The sequence below is a fragment of the Vanessa tameamea genome, chromosome Z, assembly GCF_037043105.1.
Source record: "Vanessa tameamea isolate UH-Manoa-2023 chromosome Z, ilVanTame1 primary haplotype, whole genome shotgun sequence".
Taxonomy (NCBI): Eukaryota; Metazoa; Arthropoda; class Insecta; order Lepidoptera; family Nymphalidae; genus Vanessa; species Vanessa tameamea.
Window position 1 is genome coordinate 6,834,642 of NC_087341.1, and position 19,092 is coordinate 6,853,733.

The 19,092-nt window shown below is 34.9% G+C and overlaps 1 protein-coding gene across 1 annotated transcript in view; it reads left to right on the forward strand.

Moving 5' to 3' along the window:
• Window positions 1-19,092, forward strand: part of Dhc16f (Dynein heavy chain at 16F) — a 49,649-nt gene that overhangs the window by 4,195 nt on the left and 26,362 nt on the right. The window contains exons 8-42 of the mRNA XM_064220423.1: window positions 1,042-1,225; window positions 1,744-2,315; window positions 2,712-2,944; window positions 3,386-3,534; window positions 4,512-4,640; window positions 4,785-4,891; window positions 4,984-5,134; window positions 5,602-5,811; window positions 5,950-6,162; window positions 6,524-6,670; window positions 6,967-7,143; window positions 7,347-7,601; window positions 7,862-8,008; window positions 8,235-8,488; window positions 8,565-8,683; window positions 8,892-9,065; window positions 9,171-9,330; window positions 9,667-9,812; window positions 9,925-10,076; window positions 10,443-10,635; window positions 11,245-11,384; window positions 11,666-11,851; window positions 12,210-12,365; window positions 12,773-13,000; window positions 13,396-13,616; window positions 13,714-13,925; window positions 14,423-14,535; window positions 14,775-14,917; window positions 15,393-15,585; window positions 16,024-16,247; window positions 16,698-16,953; window positions 17,321-17,511; window positions 17,679-17,851; window positions 18,120-18,303; window positions 18,756-18,921. Of these exons, the coding sequence (XP_064076493.1) occupies window positions 1,042-1,225; window positions 1,744-2,315; window positions 2,712-2,944; window positions 3,386-3,534; window positions 4,512-4,640; window positions 4,785-4,891; window positions 4,984-5,134; window positions 5,602-5,811; window positions 5,950-6,162; window positions 6,524-6,670; window positions 6,967-7,143; window positions 7,347-7,601; window positions 7,862-8,008; window positions 8,235-8,488; window positions 8,565-8,683; window positions 8,892-9,065; window positions 9,171-9,330; window positions 9,667-9,812; window positions 9,925-10,076; window positions 10,443-10,635; window positions 11,245-11,384; window positions 11,666-11,851; window positions 12,210-12,365; window positions 12,773-13,000; window positions 13,396-13,616; window positions 13,714-13,925; window positions 14,423-14,535; window positions 14,775-14,917; window positions 15,393-15,585; window positions 16,024-16,247; window positions 16,698-16,953; window positions 17,321-17,511; window positions 17,679-17,851; window positions 18,120-18,303; window positions 18,756-18,921 (6,658 nt within the window). The remainder of the gene's footprint in view (window positions 1-1,041; window positions 1,226-1,743; window positions 2,316-2,711; window positions 2,945-3,385; window positions 3,535-4,511; window positions 4,641-4,784; window positions 4,892-4,983; window positions 5,135-5,601; window positions 5,812-5,949; window positions 6,163-6,523; window positions 6,671-6,966; window positions 7,144-7,346; window positions 7,602-7,861; window positions 8,009-8,234; window positions 8,489-8,564; window positions 8,684-8,891; window positions 9,066-9,170; window positions 9,331-9,666; window positions 9,813-9,924; window positions 10,077-10,442; window positions 10,636-11,244; window positions 11,385-11,665; window positions 11,852-12,209; window positions 12,366-12,772; window positions 13,001-13,395; window positions 13,617-13,713; window positions 13,926-14,422; window positions 14,536-14,774; window positions 14,918-15,392; window positions 15,586-16,023; window positions 16,248-16,697; window positions 16,954-17,320; window positions 17,512-17,678; window positions 17,852-18,119; window positions 18,304-18,755; window positions 18,922-19,092) is intronic.

Genomic DNA, 19,092 nt, shown 5'->3' on the forward strand with positions numbered 1-19,092 from the left:
CTGGCTATGGCTTCATCTTATAAGGAAGGGGTTGGGAGCTTATCGCTGCTCCAATACGGGTTAGTGGATCCCACATGCCTTCAGTATGCGGCATATCTTACCTTTCATGCAGACGAGCTGAGCTCAAGTCATTTTGTCGGTTTGCAACTACAGAATGAGTCTCATATATAATCGATAGACGTTGAATCGTGACTACTATTATTTGTAAAGATGTAATAATAATTGTAAATATTAAGACAAATGTCTTTTTTATCACCTGTTAATAAGGAGTTTAAAAAAATATACTTCTTTTAGGAGAGCTATTTAACGTCCCGATTTCCTTAACATATAGTGATAAAATTTTATCGATATATTTATTATTATCCCCGCAGGAATGTATATCTTATATATTTTTTTACGTCGGTAGTTTTCATGTTTGTAGTTTCATTGTTATTCGTAGTTGTAGTCAAAGCTATTAAAACTTTAGCACATAAAAAAAAACAGTGATGCTTGTCTGGTCTCGAACCAGCAGCCATCATATTGAGATTCACGTGTTCTACACATCACTGTCGACTCTGAAAGTTGAGGCGAAATAACACTTATAATATGAGATTAACTTAATTTATATATAATACAAGGTGTGCCCCGTGATTTCACTTCAGTATACATGAGTTTGTGGCTTAAAATACGGAATCATTCACAGTTTTTGCACAGGACTAAAATCACATGCTCAACGAGTATAGATTTTGAAATTAGAATTACGTGTATGTAAATAAACCGTTTGAAAAAGCTCTTCGCTGCTTTTTTCACAAGTGTGAATGTTGTTCTCCATAATAGTAGGTGTGTAATAAGTGTTTTTATGTATACTTAATTACCTAAAAATAGAAGCGTCTCGTTACCCCGGCACCTGTGCGAGTGCAATGGCAATAAGTATATCAAATTATTATAAGCGAGTGACAGAGACAAGTTACGATGACTCAAGACCCGTGTATAGCATAAAATATTAGTTCCAATATAAAATTAGAAAATATTTAAGTAATAAAATATTGTATGTTTTTACAGTTTTATTAAATTGGTAGACTATATGAAAAATTATATGCTTCACCGCTTAACGAAGCGGTCGAACATGATAATGGCAGACTTGCTCCGAAAACACATGGATTTCACACCCTCGCCAGAGCTCCTTGCCGGTAGCGCCGTAGACGAAGTCTTGGAGATTTTGCCTCGAGAGACGGATAAATGCAAGGTTTGTATATAGGCATTGCTTGAACACAATTACAATTAGTTGTTAGTGAAAATGACTGAAAAAATAAAATTTAAAAACAAATCCAAAGAATCTACTATGATTCTCTTAGCAATATTAACAATTTAATATATTAGTTACGGATACGGATCGAATGCCGATCGGTCTGGGCATATTCAAAGTATGTATAAACTCCTCGCACTTTTGAAGTCGGTCGAATTGTATTTTACGTACTATTCTAAGACTTCTCACTTAAAATTTTGATCTAGAACCATCCATTCGTTTTAATGTAAACATTTTGAATAATTATCATCTAACACGCTAACATTTGCCTTTATATATCTATACAAGAACATAATATTCACGCTCGTCATGTCAATAATAAAAAAAAACTTCTCGTTATTTACTACTATAGATATTATACATTAAATAAATTAGTGAGATATAAAAAAAATTAAACTAAAAATATTCAAAACAATGCTCCGAATCGACTTAAAAATATATACGTTTCTCTTAATCAGTGGGCTCTTTTCCAAGTCGACGCGTATGTCCTGCGATCTGGTGAAGTTGAACTTAACCCAAACGAAAAAGTCATTTCTGAGTATCTTGGAAAAATAACGAACTACTGGGACGAATACGTGAGAACTTTCCACAATTTCCTGAACGAAGAGACCTTGCAGATGTTTGTGCAGCCGACGGTTATGGGAAAACAAATGGAATGGTCGGCGGGACAATCGCCAAATCTATACTTCCTAATGAATCAGGATAAGAAAATGATGAGCGACATTATGTTTATACCGCAAGCCGTACATCAGTCGTTTGATAACCTTTGGACTTTCTTACAAAGGCTGAATGTTTTCATGGCGAATTTTAGAGAAGCACACGAATTAGACTTGAACGTGATCAGGAACGAAAGAGACGTAAATGAGTTTCGGAAATTATGTACCGAACTTGTAAGACAAATGGAGGAAATCGAGGAAGTTGTTAGCTACCAACCGTTGGGCTTGCTGTTCCTTAACCTTTGTCCTTTCCAAGAAATATTCAGACCTCAGCCGAGGAAATTGTTTGACGTCGTTAGCAACGTCACCCCCGAGTGAGTATATTAAAATAACCCGTTAGGTTAAACTAGACAATATATTTATCATTAAGTATTATGGAACTTTAACACGCTTTACTAAAAGTATTTTTTGTATAAAAGAAAAATAAAATTCCGTTGAATCTTTCAACTCAATTTTCTCCATCTTTAAGATGTTGCATGGACTTGAATATCGGTGATTGTCATTATTTCGCTTCGTTTTGTGCTATTAAACTATCACTAGTGGGCTTCAATCAATAGGTCATACATAAATGCGTCGATTGATTTTCTTTCTAAACATCAGAATTTAAATTAGATTAAATATAAATGCAGCGGATGGTATAAAACACAGTCAATATATTTTTTATGTAATGTACAAAATATCATAACATTAAAAAATACTATCGTTATCAGTATTGGTCACGATTGCATCGAAGATATTCTGGCCGGCATTGATTCCATCAACAATGACATATCTAATGAACCGGAGAGCGCCGGCGAGCTGGTCGCCTTTAATTACTTGTTGGACGGACTCGAAAGTAGGGTGGCGCGTCTTGAGGAGAGACTGGAATATTTACGAGAGCTGTACGATCTTATGGGTGAATTTAATATCGGGATACCGCCGGATGATATGAATGAATTCCTCGGTGTGTATTCATTTTTTATTATCACTACATAGTATAAAACAAAGTCTCCTCCCGCTGTCTGCCTATCCCTATTTATGCTTAGATCTTTAAAACTACGCAACGGATTTTGATGCGGTTTTTTTAAATAGATAGAATGATTCAAGAGATAGGTTTAATATATTAGAGAAACACTGATAATTTTAGAGGTTTCTAATGTGATGTCATCAGTATTGCACATTTTATTGCATTTACATTACAAACGCTGGCTGAACCCTACGAGCTATCTCGTTCAACCATCAACTCATCAACCAAGTTTTACAAATACAGCTACTAAAAATTATTATATCCAAAAGAGATAATTAGGCGTCTGCCTAGCAGCAGTAAATACTATATGAGAATATAATACTTATACTATTTACTCTCATGCAGTACACAGGTTCTATAATTGTCTTTGTTCTTTAGGTTTAAGTGTGATATTGGGCACATTACGTACGAATGTAGACGCGCGTCTTGAAACGAGAAGCAAACTCGCCGGTTTGTTCGCAAGCCAAATCGGAAAGGATATAATGGAGCTAATTCTTGATATTAACAAACTCAGGGATGAAATAGCGGTATGAGGTTGTATTATGCTTGTATGTATTAGACCAAGTTTCTGGTCTCGTTTATATAATACTCTATAGTCTATTCTAACCACAAGAGGACAAAGCCAAATAAACAACATTTTACATCGAATTGACGCGATATAATTGGTCGAGATATACATTTTTGTGATTGAGAGGGCTCTGGTATATACCTTATTCACACCGCCTTCTTATGTAATGTCAAATATTAGGTCCTTACATATGAAATTGGCATTTTGTACGGGAGAATATATTTAATTAATCAAAGTATGCACCGTTGTTGTCTTTGCACTTTTGCCATCTCATAGTTAGTTCCTTGATCCTTTTACTAAAAAATGGGGGTGAGAATCAATAGTCTTTGAAAGCGGTTTGGACTGCCGCTTCGGAGTTGATTTTTTTCCTTGTAAGAAGTTGTCCAATATCCGGAAAAAATGGAGCAAGGTTCGGGGAGTACGGTGGATGTCACAGACATTCCAATTGTAGCTCATCTAACTTAGTGGTTGTTTGTTGTGCTATGTGTGATCTTGCTTTGTCGTGAAACAGCAGTGGCCTAGAGCGATTGACAAATATCGGTTATTTAGCAGCGGTAATAAGCGACGCCGAAGAAAAAAATAATGAGGAAAAAACAAATGAATGACTGTTTTCAAAACTCATATGTACTAGCTAAATGAATTTATAAATTTGAATTTGGAATTCCTAATCAAAGAAGAGACATTTCACATCAAAGTGGTCAGTACGACAAAACACTAATTTCATATGTAAGGACCTATATAAATTTCATCAAAGACAAAAGGATAATCTCATAGACAATTACTACTTTTATTAAAAAAGTTAGACATATTCCTAATAATGCTCTTATGCCAGATTCCATTATCTTTACAATTGTAATAGCACTTCATCGAATTCCTGAATACAAATCAACGTAAAACTCTCCAGTTAATTATATGAATGCATCGCATTACTTTTAGCAACCGTGGCTTTATGATGAGAAATCAGACATGGAGAAAGTTATGGAAGTATTGAATGATTTAATGGAAAAATTAGTCGGCTATTCTGCGAGGGATAAACAGATAAGGGACTGGCAGAAAATATTTAAAGTAAGTAAAATATACATTATCAGCACTATCTTAAATATTCCGATAGCTTTATAATGTAATGTTCATAAGTGAATAACCCTATTTAATGGTGTTTGTAGTAAAAAAATGTCTCTGATAATGTTTTTTCTTAATATAAAATCGTAGATGCCACCGGCTCGACTAGAGCAGCTCGATGAAGCAATAACGGATGTTAAACTGCGCCAAATGCTTTGGAAGACTGCTAAGGAATGGCATGAGGCATACAAAACATGGTAAATAATGTTTCCCCAAGGAATATATATCTATATATTTAAAATGTATACATGTTATTTCCTATATTAAACAAAATCTATATTTAAATAAGGTATGAAGTACCTTTCAACACGTTAGATATGGACGAGATACAGACGACGACCACTAACTTTGGTAAAATAATCAATCAGCTGGATAAGGGACTACCGCCTAACAAAATAGTGCCTGGGTGCAAGGAGACAATTGATATCATTAAGGAAAAGGTATTTAAAATTATAAGTTCGAAGAATAATTATAAAATAACCAGCTAAACACGCGTCTTCGCTCGATATTGAGTTTGTGACGAAAATCCTTCTAAATCTGTCATTCTGCTATTTTTTTCAAACTTTCTCATTTATAATATTAGTAAGACTGGAGGCGTGTTTGATGGGATATCCAATCGGCAACATCTTAAATACTCTACGACTTTTCTCAAATAAATTTATGAGAAACCTCTTCTGGCTATTTCAACTTTTTCAGTCTTAGGCATGTCGGTCAAACCTAAAACCTGTAATTCGAATGTAAATAATACAATTTAATTGCAATATGAACCGTGAACGCCCAAACTATTAGTATGGTATAAAATAATAAATATTTAATAAATTCTTTTTTCCCTTTCCTTTAAATCTAATAAACTTGTAAAAAGTCGTTTTAATAATACGAAAGAAAAATATATATCTTATGTTAATAGTTGCCAGTGATGTCGTATCTTCGAAACCCTGCTTTAAAACCGCGTCACTGGGTGAAGATTGAAGAAATATTACACACTCGCTTTACGCCGGATATGGTAGTGACTTTGAAAGTGCTGGAGGACTTAGAAGCTTTCCAGCATGCGGAGGAATTAATGGAGGTAGCAGGACAAGCTAGTTCGGAAGCTGGCCTTGAAGCTTTATTGAAAAAGGTATGTCATAAGTGTCAAAGGTGTTTCGGAAGTGAAAGATTATTACAATTTCAAGGCCTTACTTATATAAACTGCTATAAATCTAAGGTTAGGCTAGGCACCAAGGGAGGGTATTAATATAAAATATACATATTTTAGGTGGAAGAAATATGGGCGACGTTAGAGTTTCCAGTTATATTACATAAAGACGCCAAAGATGTGTACGTTTTGGGCGGTCTGGACGAAATACAGGCTAGCGTGGACGAGAGCAACATCCATGTGAGCACAATCCTCAGCTCGAGAAATTGCGGGCCCATACGCAGCAGAGTCGAAGAGTGGGCAAAAAATTTGGACTTATTCGCTAGAACACTAGTGAGTGACGTTTTAATTTTATTCTTTGTGACTTTGCTACCTCTTGGAAGTAGTCAAACATTATTGGTACAAACTACTTTCGAGCTTTTCTCTCTCGGACATAGATGCAATTATATTTTTAGTCATATAATTTAATCTTGTAAAATCAAGAAAAGCAATTAAAAGTGATTTTAAGAACCAACTTAAATAAAATAGATTTTAATTTTAACCAACTGAAGTCTCATTATGTAACATAGTATTCAGTCTAGAAATATTATGTTAAGGAAATTTTTCGTAACCCTCACTACATGTGCCGTGAGTTTCACACGAAGCATTTTTTTTATGCAATTTATATAACTAACATATAATTTTTCAACAACAGGAAGAATGGTACTTGTGTCAACAAACTTGGATCTACCTGGAAGTTATCTTTTCCGCGCCGGATATTCAGCGACAGCTTCCTAATGAGACTAGACTCTTTACTATCGTCGATAAGTCTTGGAAGGATATAATGCGCAAACTAGCAAAGGTATATACAAATGTGTTCCAATTATTTTATTTTTGAAGTTAAGTTTCTTAAACCATATTTGTGATAGAGCGTTGTATATTAACATAAAAGACGCGAATTTGGCCATGCACTACATTTTCTGGGTTGCCCATAACAGTGGGTGAGACATTATTATAGAACAGCAAGATGATTTACTAAATCATTATTTACATAATTTCTAAAATGTTTTCTTATCAATATTTCTATTATTATTTATATATTTCAATAAGATTATGTTAGGTGTTCCACAGCTGATTAATATTTTTACCTGTTTGTAGGTACCACTAGCAATGCCGGCAGCAACACAACCGAAACTTTACGAGGAGTTTGTACGCAACAACGAGATGCTTGATCAGATAATGAAATGTTTAGAAGCATATTTAGAAACGAAACGCGTTGCCTTTCCGCGGTTCTTCTTCTTGTCTAACGATGAGCTGCTCGAGATATTAGCACAGGTAAATGTTTGGTTAGGTTATATATTTTATTTAATATAAAAAGTTTAGCTACTTACGTACTCGCAAAATTTTGGTTATCCCAAACAGACAGACAGATTAATTTTACATTTATAATATTACTATGGAATTCCTATAATAATGTTAAACTATAACTTAAAAATTTGCGTTCTTTTTTCTAATTGTGTAAATTTGTCTGTCGATAGACGCGCAATCCGCATGCAGTTCAACCCCATCTCCGCAAATGCTTCGACGCAATCGCTAAACTCGAATTCGGAGTTCGTCTCCCTGAAAGTGAGATGGAAATTACAGAAGAGGGTAACTTGGTTGAGAAGGAAATGTCTTTCAACACGCGGGATGCCTTACAAGCTAAGTTGGCAAAAACAGCCAAGCCTGAAGATCTGACCACCGATATTATAGCCATGCTCTCGCCGGAAGGAGAGCGGGTTAATTTGGGAAAGGTAAATAGGTTTTTGTAATCGGTAAGTAGGATAGCAAATGGTAGCAAGTGGTCACCGCCGCCATTAGGCATTGGAGCAGTAAGAAATATTTATCTTATCTACATTGACAAATCGCCACCGCCATTGGAACTAAGAATTCATATCCATTGTTCCTTTAATAACACTGATTAACTGACCCTTCAAGCGCTAATATTTTTATTTGTAGCATTAGAAATATATAGTCCTCATAAGTTTAATTTTCACTCGATTGTAACGCACAGGGTCTCAAAGCTCGAGGCAATGTAGAAGACTGGCTCGGTAAAGTAGAAGAAGCAATGTTCGCGTCGGTAAAGCGGTGCATGAAATTTGCGTTGCGAGATTACATGCAACGCGAGCGAGTCGACTGGGTTACCCTCCATCCTAATCAAGTGAGAAGTTTGATTACAAAGTTATTTTACTACAAAGATTGCCTCTTATATTTATTTTTAACTTATCTTATTTTGTTAAGTCGTTGGTAGCTCTACATTTAATTTAATCTCTAACCAACACGTTACCCATATAAAGATTTCGTTAAAAGCAATCACAATTACTGTTCGGTCTTTTAGATATAGAATTAATTTCAAAGCACTACATATTTCAAGTACATCTTTACAGGTGGTTCTAACGGTGTCACAAATAATGTGGGCAAAGGGGGTGCATGAAATATTGGACCTGGATATACCTCTACGTATCGACACTGGACTTCTGAATTACGAGGGTAAATGTATCTCAGATTTGAACGATCTCGCCGCCTTAACGAGAAAAGACCTGAGTTCTTTATTCAGGAAGGTTCTGTGCGCTCTCATTACTGTCGATGTACATGCTCGGGATACTATCACGCATATGGTTGAAAAGCATGTCCAGAAAGCGTGAGTTTAATGATGTTTTAAAGTTTATTTCTAGTTTATTTATTCCCTTATAGTAGTATTAATTTAAAAATTACAGAGACGATTTTGAATGGTTGAAAATGATTCGCTATTATTGGGAAGATGACATTGACAACTGTGTTGCGCGAATGTCCATCGCTATGTACATTTATGGACACGAATACCTCGGCGCAGGAGGTTCGAAATTTCGGTTTTAATGACAATCTTTTATTTTAAGATAACGCATAACTATTTCTTGTGGAAATCTTTAACTAAATAACAATTACACTAACATCGAATATGATACAGTGAATGATATTATGAATGAAGACTTTTTAATAGAAATATATTATGGAGTAATGCTAAAAAGAACGAAACTAACAAACATCAAATGTAAACATTTTAGGTGTACTAGTAATAACACCACTTACTGATCGTTGCTACTTGTGTCTAATGGGTGCTCTTCAATTGGATCTTGGAGGGGCTCCCGCTGGTCCTGCTGGCACCGGCAAGACTGAAACAACTAAGGATCTCGCTAAGGCGCTTGCTATTCAATGCGTGGTATTCAACTGTTCCGAAGGTATTTAAAATAATACTGAAATTACTTAAATTGGTGTTTTTCTTATTATCTTCAGTATTTGTTGCGCTATATATTTATTCCATGAATATGAACTAATTATTCAAGGTTTGGACTACAAGATGATGGGTCGCTTTTTCTCCGGCTTAGCAACATCTGGTGCCTGGTGCTGCTTTGATGAGTTTAATCGTATAGACATAGAAGTTCTGTCCGTAATAGCCCAGCAACTCATAACCATCAGAAATGCAAAAGTTGCTAAGCAGACTCGGTAAGCAAAAAAAGAACACGCACAAAATGAAGCGTTTATACAAACATACAAACGCTCCATTTTAAAAACAAATTTGCATCAATTATGTTAAGAAATAAACACTTTCCCAATAATTATTAAAAGAAAGTGTCATTATTAATCTAATATTTTATCATCTCAGTAAAATTGTCTTATAGCACTTTTTATAATAAAACAACAAAATGTTGAATAAACAAAAATAATAATGTTGGTACTTCGCATTACTCAAAACTCTGATGAAAATTTAATTTACCAAAAAATAAATAACTACTGTTTACTCTAAATTATAATTAAAATATTTTTGAAATTTATTTACAGATTCATGTTCGAGGGTCGCGAGATCAAGTTAGTGCGAACATGCGCCGCCTTCATCACAATGAATCCCGGCTACGCAGGTCGGACGGAGTTACCTGATAACTTGAAGGCATTGTTTCGACCCATATCTATGATGGTGCCAGACTATGGTGACAACACACATATTAAATTATTTTGATAATTTAATTTACACTGTACTAGTACTTTAGACTAGTAGTAATACACTGTACTTTAGAATGTTTAAATAAATATTTTTTTTAGCCTTGATCGCTGAAGTTATATTATACTCTGAGGGTTTCGAGTCTTCTAAGGGCCTTGCCAAGAAGATGGTGCAGATGTACAAGTTGTCAAGTGAACAACTCTCTAAACAGGATCACTACGACTTCGGTATGAGAGCTGTTAAAAGCGTACTGGTTAGTACTTTATTTCTAAGCGCTTTAAGTACAATAACAATCCATTTAGATTTGTTATCCCGTAATAATAGGTTACTTCTCAGAATTTCATGTTCGTATTTGAGACTATTTATAGTTTTAAATTAATTTACTGGAAACTATTAAGGGAGAATCAAAGGAGTCACTAATTTGCCCTTCTGCCTCTGCTACAACGGCTTCTCTTAACATATTTTTACTCTGGTTCAGTCATCATAAAACAGGAACACAGCATTATAGAATGTTGAAATTTGGGGTCAGAGTACCTCAAATAGGGGTGATGAATATTTAAAAAAAATTAAGGCTATAAATATGAGTGAGATTAACTTTTTAGTATGTGCCGTTTTATAGGTGATGGCTGGAGCACTAAAACGTGCAAGTCCAGACCAACACGAAGAGAAGACGTTGCTCTGCGCACTCAATGACAGTAATTTACCAAAGTTCTTGGCAGCGGATGCGATACTCTTTGCGGGTATTCTCTCAGATCTCTTCCCGGGTGTTGATTTACCTGAACGCGATTACGGGATCATGGTAGAAGTTATCAGTAAGTTAATGTAATTTTTACCTGTATTATGTAAGAAATTTAATTGTATTATGTAAGAAATCAAAAGTAATGTTTCTTTCTTTATTTTGCTTTTAATGTAAAAATAATATCAATGATATTCTTGTTAATGTACTTAATTCAGTAATTGTATCATGGTATATTGTATTTATAATCAATAAATGAGTATTTAGGCAATATAAGTTGAAGTCTAAGGTCATTAGACATTAGACTTACTTCCATTCACCTGAACTATAAATGATAAATATTCACATATTTAATAGATTATTTGATAATATAACAAAAATATTTTTTATATACGTATATGACAGATTTTTTGGCTATAATAATTTTAGCTAACCTTAGCTAGCCCAACAATAAAATCACATATGATTACTCTACTACTTGTCCAGCTAAGCTAACCAATGTGTCAATGTCTTATTATGGTCTGATTTGTGAGAGTGAGATCTGTGTTTAAGTTATTAATTTTGATATAATACATATTTTGACAAAATGGCACAAATTTTAGAAGAAAGCAATATTTATGATACTACAAAAGATTGTATTAATAATGTCACGGCAACTATATGAAATATTTTGTTCATTATACAGAAACTATTTTGTTGGAGAGAAAATTGCAAATAATGGAATGTCAAATCCGTAAGGTGATTCAACTGCACGAGACGATGATAGTTCGCTGGGGGGTCATGCTCGTTGGACCCACCGGTGGAGGCAAAACCATAGTTTTACACGTTAGTTATAATAGTGTTGTATTCTCAGTGGAATCTTACACGTTTCCAATCACCTAGCTTTACATTTAACCGAACTTATAGGAAAGGCTTTAGTAACAATTTAAAATAGTACAGTTGCAACCACCTTAAATATGGCTGCTATTTGTCAACATAACAGCTATTGGGAAATTGTAATAGTGGAAAAGAGTTTTATTTATTGTCAAGATTCACAATACTTAAACGTAACATTAAAAATGACATTAAACATTAAAGATTCAGGTTTAATTATCATTACTCGCTAGGTTCTAGCCGACACTTACAGCCGGTTGTATGAAAATGGCGAGGTCGGTCCGCAGTATCAAATAGTACATAAATATATTATGAATCCGAAAAGTCTGAGCATTGGCGAATTGTATGGTGAAGTGAACTTGCAGACTCTAGAATGGCACGACGGCATCCTTCCCTTATCTTTAAGAACTGCAGTGCAGGTAATTTGAATGATTATTTTTAAGGATATTACATTATATAATGTTTACAATTTATCTTAAAAATAGCGAATATAGTATCTAAAATAACCAAATATACATAATTTGTTATTGTGTAATTTACGAAACCTGATTGAAATTCAAATCATATACGACATTTTGAAGTCATAAATTTGTTATGTTGCTCCATTTTGAGACTTAATATTTTGGAGAAATCGAGGCAGCTGATTTGCGAAAGCTTCGCGCGCACATTTCAAATAATTTAGTATTTAATTGCCGAATAAAACAAAACCTCTTTCTTTACAAATATTTCCAATAACATAAAACAGTGTCATAATATGAATATTTAATTTTTTCTTAGTGTGAGAAACCAGACCATCAATGGTTGATATGCGACGGTCCCGTCGATGCAGTTTGGATTGAAAACATGAATACTGTCCTAGACGATAATAAGATGCTCTGTCTTTCTAACTCCGAGCGTATCAAACTGACGCCCTACGTTCATATGGTGTTCGAGGTGAGTTATTGAATACTAGCTAATGCCCGGCATTCAAAATATGCCTTCAAGTTTGCTTGTTTACTTGTAAACATCCGATGCGATCTTGTTAGCTGAATGGAATAGAATTTGTTGTGCTTGGGAGTCACTTAGCGGTTAGTTACAAAAAGTGGAAAAACCTCCAGGAAAAAAATCATATATGTACCAAGTTTCATTGTGATCAACCAAATGGTGTTGAAATATATAAATTTGAAACAAATATACCATAAACGTGTATAATGAGAATTTTTTGTTGTTAAAGAATTTAAATTCACTTAAATTATACCATAAAATATATCAAGGTCTCTAAATTCAAATTTGTGTCTGTAATGTTAATCTAAAAAATGGTGTGAGAAGATTATATGGTAGTATTTATTTTCCATCGAAAGGTTGCAGATTTGGCACAAGCTTCCCCTGCAACTGTATCTCGGTGTGGTATGGTTTACATCGATCCGAATGAACTCGGGTACTTGCCATATGTGCGTATGTGGCTCGAAGGAGTCATTGAGAAAAACCTCCTTAGTCAAGAAAATCAGGATTTCCTGTACGAACTCTTTAAAATGCTTGAGGTTGGAATTGCACATGTTAATACGAAGTGCAGTGTTGGAATTAAACAGGTAATAATCACGTTTTTTTTAAAAATCATTTGCAATTAAGTAAACTCGTTATATTTTTTAGTTTGTCTTTCAAATTGCATTATCTTTTAAATTTTTTAATAATAGTAAGCCGTAAATACATTTGCCAATTTAAAAATAAAAAGTAGTCCATTGATGATGATGGAGATCCTTTGAAGGACAGTGTGAATTTGAATGTGAAGTTGAAAGACCACGGCGTCCGAAATCGGTCACTTCATTCTCATAATCCGATGAGATGTCAATCCAACCTCTGGATCAACGGCCATTTAAGCTAGGTGCTAGACTAAAGAGGCAATCAACTTCTATTTCAAAAAATCCTGTATAACATCAAATACATATACATATATTCTATATAACATCGCAATTACATTTAACAGGTGGATATAAGCAAGGTGATGGCTTTGTGCTGTCTCCTCGGAGCGTTGTTATCCGAGCCGGGAGACAGATTTATAGAGAAATCCGCCGTTAAAGTCTACATCGCGCATTGCTTCATCTTCTGCTACGTGTGGTGTATCGGTAGCAACATCCTCGAGGCTAACCGCAAGGGTTTCGAAGAGGTAATTAAAAGACAATTCGAGGAATTCGAGGAGTCTGAGTAGTAAGTATTGGATCTTTTTACGTTAATTTAATTTGTCTACAATTAACCAATCAGTCATTAAACGGCTTAAATTATTTGTCAACATCGTTTCCTCCAGTTTTCCTCAAGGCTTCAATTTCTTCGATATGTTTATGGACACAAAACAGCGCAAGCTTAAGGTGTGGGCGGAGATAATACCGGAGTTCTTGTACGACAGCAATCAGCCGTTCTTCGAGACCTTAGTACCGACTATAGATACAGTTCGTTACGGATATCTTTTTGAGAAGCTCCTGTCTGCCGGAAAACCAGTTATGTTCACTGGAAATACTGGTAAGATCTGATAAAACTAATCAAGCAGAAAAGAAATATCTATCAGGCATTATATAAACATTAGATGTGAAGGAAAACTTATATAGATCAGTTCACATGCGAAGGCGCGTCTCCACCTTTAACTATCGGCGTGCATTATGTATGCATGTTTATGAATGATGTTCGTGGTCACAAGATGTCGGATTGAGATGACTAAAGTGAGAATAAAGACAGCAAACAATTTGTTAACACACGCCGGTAATTTAACGTGATGAGTGAATGCAGATAGCATGTTTCCAACTTCACACATTTGATAGTATAGGATTCTAGAACTTTGTCTGTGTATATAATAAATTAATAATATATATTGATATTGATAGGGATAGTATTAGAATATATAGATTATAAAAAGCATGGAGTTCATATTTGTTAAATTATTATTTATACTATATATATCGTGAATTGCTGAGACAGAATTCGTAAGTCTTATGTCTTCTTAAACGGGTGTTGTGTTGCAGGGGTAGGAAAAACATGCATAGCCGCTGAGATTCTTAAAAAGATGGCAACATCTGGTATATACATTCCCATGATATTGAATTTTTCTGCACAAACTAGCAGTCCAAGAACGCAGGTTAGTTGTATGCTTTTAAAACGAAAACTTTTGAGTGAGTCACTTAACTGAAAATTGACAAAGATTTTAATATTGAAATATGAAAATATGATCATATTCGACGGTGAATTATAATTGCATATATTGTAACATTTATCTATGATATACTATGATATGATTACATAAAATATTAAACAATACACAAAACCAATGTCTCTGAATCAATCAAGTGTTATAACATATAAAATCTCTTTTTACAGGAAGTTATAGAGCTGCGTTTAGATAAAAGACCAAGGAAAGCTATTGGGGCACCGCTGGGTAAAAAAGTTATTATATTTATTGACGATGTAAATATGCCTCGTCTCGACGTTTATGGAGCTCAGCCCACTATTGAATTGCTGCGGTAAGTTTTGTTCAACGTGAAATTTTATGTAACAAACTTGTCTATTCTTAAATTATAAACGCGAAAGTAACTGTCTGTTGCTCTTTCACGGCCAAACCACGGAACCGAATTTGATAAAAAAATTTCCCACTTTTTTTGCCTATCTCCTGACGACTCCCACCATCTCCACGGGCGAGAACTAGTATTATATAAGTCAATTGATGGTTTCTATAAATAATATACTCTGGGTCTCTGTACAAAAAGAACAATCATAAAGAAAAACATATTTTTTTCTGGTTAAGGAGATTGAAATGTTTACTTCGAAAATATTTTACATTTCAACCTTCCTCTTGAATCTCAATTTATTGATGAAACTACATTAAAATGTGTTACGCAGTTTAAAAGGTCTAAGCGTACATAGGGCGGGAAGCGACTTTGTTTTATATTACTTAGATATATTTTAATACAGCTGTTTATTTGTCATTGTCTTTTGTAGGCAGTTTTTAGACTTCGGTGGCTTATATGATCGCGATAAGCTATATTGGAAGGAGATATTAGACGTAGTATTGTCATGCGCCTGCGCACCCCCCGGAGGTGGCCGTAACCCTCTGACTGGGCGCTTCGTGAGGCATTTCGCTATGTTTTATATATCTGCACCTAATTCCGATGCTATGAAGACCATATTTAAGGTACACAAAATCTAATATTCAAACACTACTAACTCGTCCACTACCTGAACATCCTTATATTAGTATGTCTCCTCCTGTATATATATGTATGTATTAACCTGTCTCGGCAAAAATCTTGATGATTTAAATTAAGCAAAAAGTAATTGTTTTTATACGTTATCTATATCAATATTCGCTTACGCAATGTTCATCTGATTGAAGTGAAACTTTGTAATCTTGTTGCTAGCAGTTGCACAATGGTGTCTAGCACAATCAATATACAGTCGGGGTAAGCAAATCGGTACGGATATTTAAAACAAAATTGGAGACATTATAATAGCCCATAATATAGATAGAACAATATTCTTCTCTATATCAAATATTTTAAAATTTGCAAACGGAGTATGTAGTATTTTCTGTTTTAATGTTATATCACTTTACTAAAACTTAATTTCATAGGCCATTCTGTCCGGGCACATGGAAGATTTCGTCACCGAAGTATCCGTACTCGGCGACTCCATAGTAAACGCAGCGGTGGAAGTGTATCTTAAGATATGTTCAGAACTGTTACCAACACCAGCGAAATCGCATTACGTATTCAACCTGCGAGATCTGTCCAAATCTATGCAGGGAGTGTTGCAAGCCAATGCCGCATATATGAGAGCGCCCCAAGCGATGCTACGGTAATACGTCACAAACGCACCGAAAACATACCATGCACTACGCACTTATATTTTTCTATGCTAACAACATTAACTTAACAATTGTCAAAGTATTCGATAATTCATTCCAATTGCAGGAGGTAAACATAAAGAAGCCTTAGATTAATGCAAATCCCATGTGATTTTTTAATTTTGTATTTTACTTGGTGGTTGGGTTTTGGCCTATCTCGGTAGGTACCGCCCCACTTATCATATACACTACCGCCGTCATTACAAAAAAAAATCATTAAGCCTAACTAACAAACGCTGTTTAACAAGTGAACAATAACACACCGATTTATCTCTTTCTATTACGAATTATTTGATATACTAAAGAAGAAGATAAAGCATATACAGCTACTATCCAGCCTTTGCTAGTACGATGTAGCATGCAACTGAGATTACAATACATTTACTTATTTTCAAATTCAGATTATTCTATCACGAATGCCTCCGTGTCTTCCACGACCGATTGATCAATATTGAAGATAAGAGCTACTTCTACCGTCTCATGAGTACCGTCTGTCAGAAGAATTTCCAACAACCGATACTCGAGATACCAGACGACCCGATAATCGAACAGCCGCCTATACTTCTATTCGGAGATTTTTTGAATTCGTCCACGCCCAAAGAGAATAGGATTTATCAAGAAATACCTGATCTTGACAAATTGACGGTTGTATTAAAGGTGAATTTTAAATATATTTTATCTACATTTAAGCCGGTTTTCCACTTAAGTAAAATATAGTGACATCCCGGGATACAAATTAATATCGCTTATAGGCTATATTACTTTGCACTATCGTTCTAAGGAGAGGAACGGTAGCTTCCACCAACAAAGAAAACTATATGTAATAGCCATGTATAAATCAAATTTATAGTGGGGTTCAGCTAGTTTATAAATATATGCTCAAGGTCATAAGTAGGTACACAATAGTACAAACTTATTATTGAAAAGTTGAAAAAAAGCATTACAGTTGATTAATGAATATACTTTTAAGAAACATCGCTTAATACAATATCAATCAATATACGGATATATTGTTATTTATTAGGAATACTTAGAAGAATACAATTCTACGGCCCGTGCGGAGATGCATTTAGTATTGTTCCGTGACGCAATCGAGCACGTGGTTCGAGTGGCTCGCGTGTTTCGCGCCGAGAGAGGACACTGCCTCATGGTGGGGCCGGGAGGTTCCGGCAGAAGATCCGTAGCCACGCTCGCCGGACATGTCAATGAGTGCAAGTTAGTCGTCTTATGAAATGAATTCACTATGTCTGTATACACGTCTTCTGTCTGAGGTCCTTGGAAAATTTACTCTGTCAAATCGACTGACGATAATTTTTCGTTCTACCTTTTATATATTTGTAAACGTGCACGTAATCTTTCATAAAGTTCATGAATAATAACAGATGCATGGGCATGGAGTTGAAACGCAACTACGACACACCGGAGTTCCACGATGACCTCCGCAACATGTACATGCGCGCAGGTGTCAACAGCGAGGACACAGTCTTCCTCTTCACCGACACGCAGATAACTAAAGAGGAGTTCCTCGAAGATATAAATAACATGCTAAACTCAGGTCAATTTATCATATTTGATTCGCTTTTCTTTTAAATGACTTAATCTTTTCTGATGACGATTGGCGCCATTTTGCAATTATATCCGCTTGCCCATTTATACGATATCACCGGAACGATATCAAAGTTTTGTATGGACTAACCAATAGCTTTAATACATATGTTGAGTATGAACTTAAGTGATTGATATAATTAGTACTCAAAAAATATTCTAAATGGTTATAGCTTTATTTATTTAGTTGAATACTTATCGTCGTGATATAATTCTAGGTGAGGTACCTAACCTCTTCGAAGGCGATACGTACGAGCAGGTACAGTCGGGTTGTCGTAACGACGCAGCCAAAGCTGGAATTAATCCGGGTGACCGAGACGCCGTCTACTATTATTTCATCAACAAAGTCCGCAGTAAACTACACCTTTGTATTTGCATGAGCCCTGTAGGGGAAGCGTTCAGGTAATGAAGTTTCATTATACAAGTAATGATTTAAATTTATTGATATTGATGTAGTATTAAAATGGAAATATACTTTATTCAAGTAGGCTTTCACAAACACTTTTGAATCGACATTTTACAGAACTATATTAAAAGTAAATCTACCACCGGTTTGGAATGTAGGTTCTACCGAAAAGAACCGGCACGAAAATCAGTATTTATTCTTTTCCAACATTTGAAATACAATACCATACTATGTGTGTATTGCAAAACTTATTTTCTTACATGTTTGATTTCGTTACTACTGGGAGTTATGATTATATCTATATTAATAATCGTGCAGGTCTACGATAGACCCGATTGACCGACCTATTCACAATTATAGATCGTTAAAAAAATAATATCGCTTACGGGTGCTTTCATCTATCATCTAGTGATTTCATAATGTCATGTAACTGAATATTATCTTTCAGACGCCGCTGCCGCATGTTTCCGTCTTTAGTAAATTGCTGTACGATCGACTGGTTCACGAAGTGGCCGCCAGAGGCGCTGCGGTCTGTCGCCAAACAATGCTTGCAGCCGCTTGAAGACGAAAACATTGTAGATAAGATTTCGATGCTCGCTGTATCAATGCATCAGGTTATATTCTTAATTTGAAATAGCGATTGATCATTTATGTAACTACAAGAACTAAAGTTGTAAACAATTTCATCAATCATCTCAATCATAGCAACACCAACATAAAATATTTCAGTATAAATTAATATCTGTTTAATACAACAAAACAACATATCTCTTTACTATTCTATT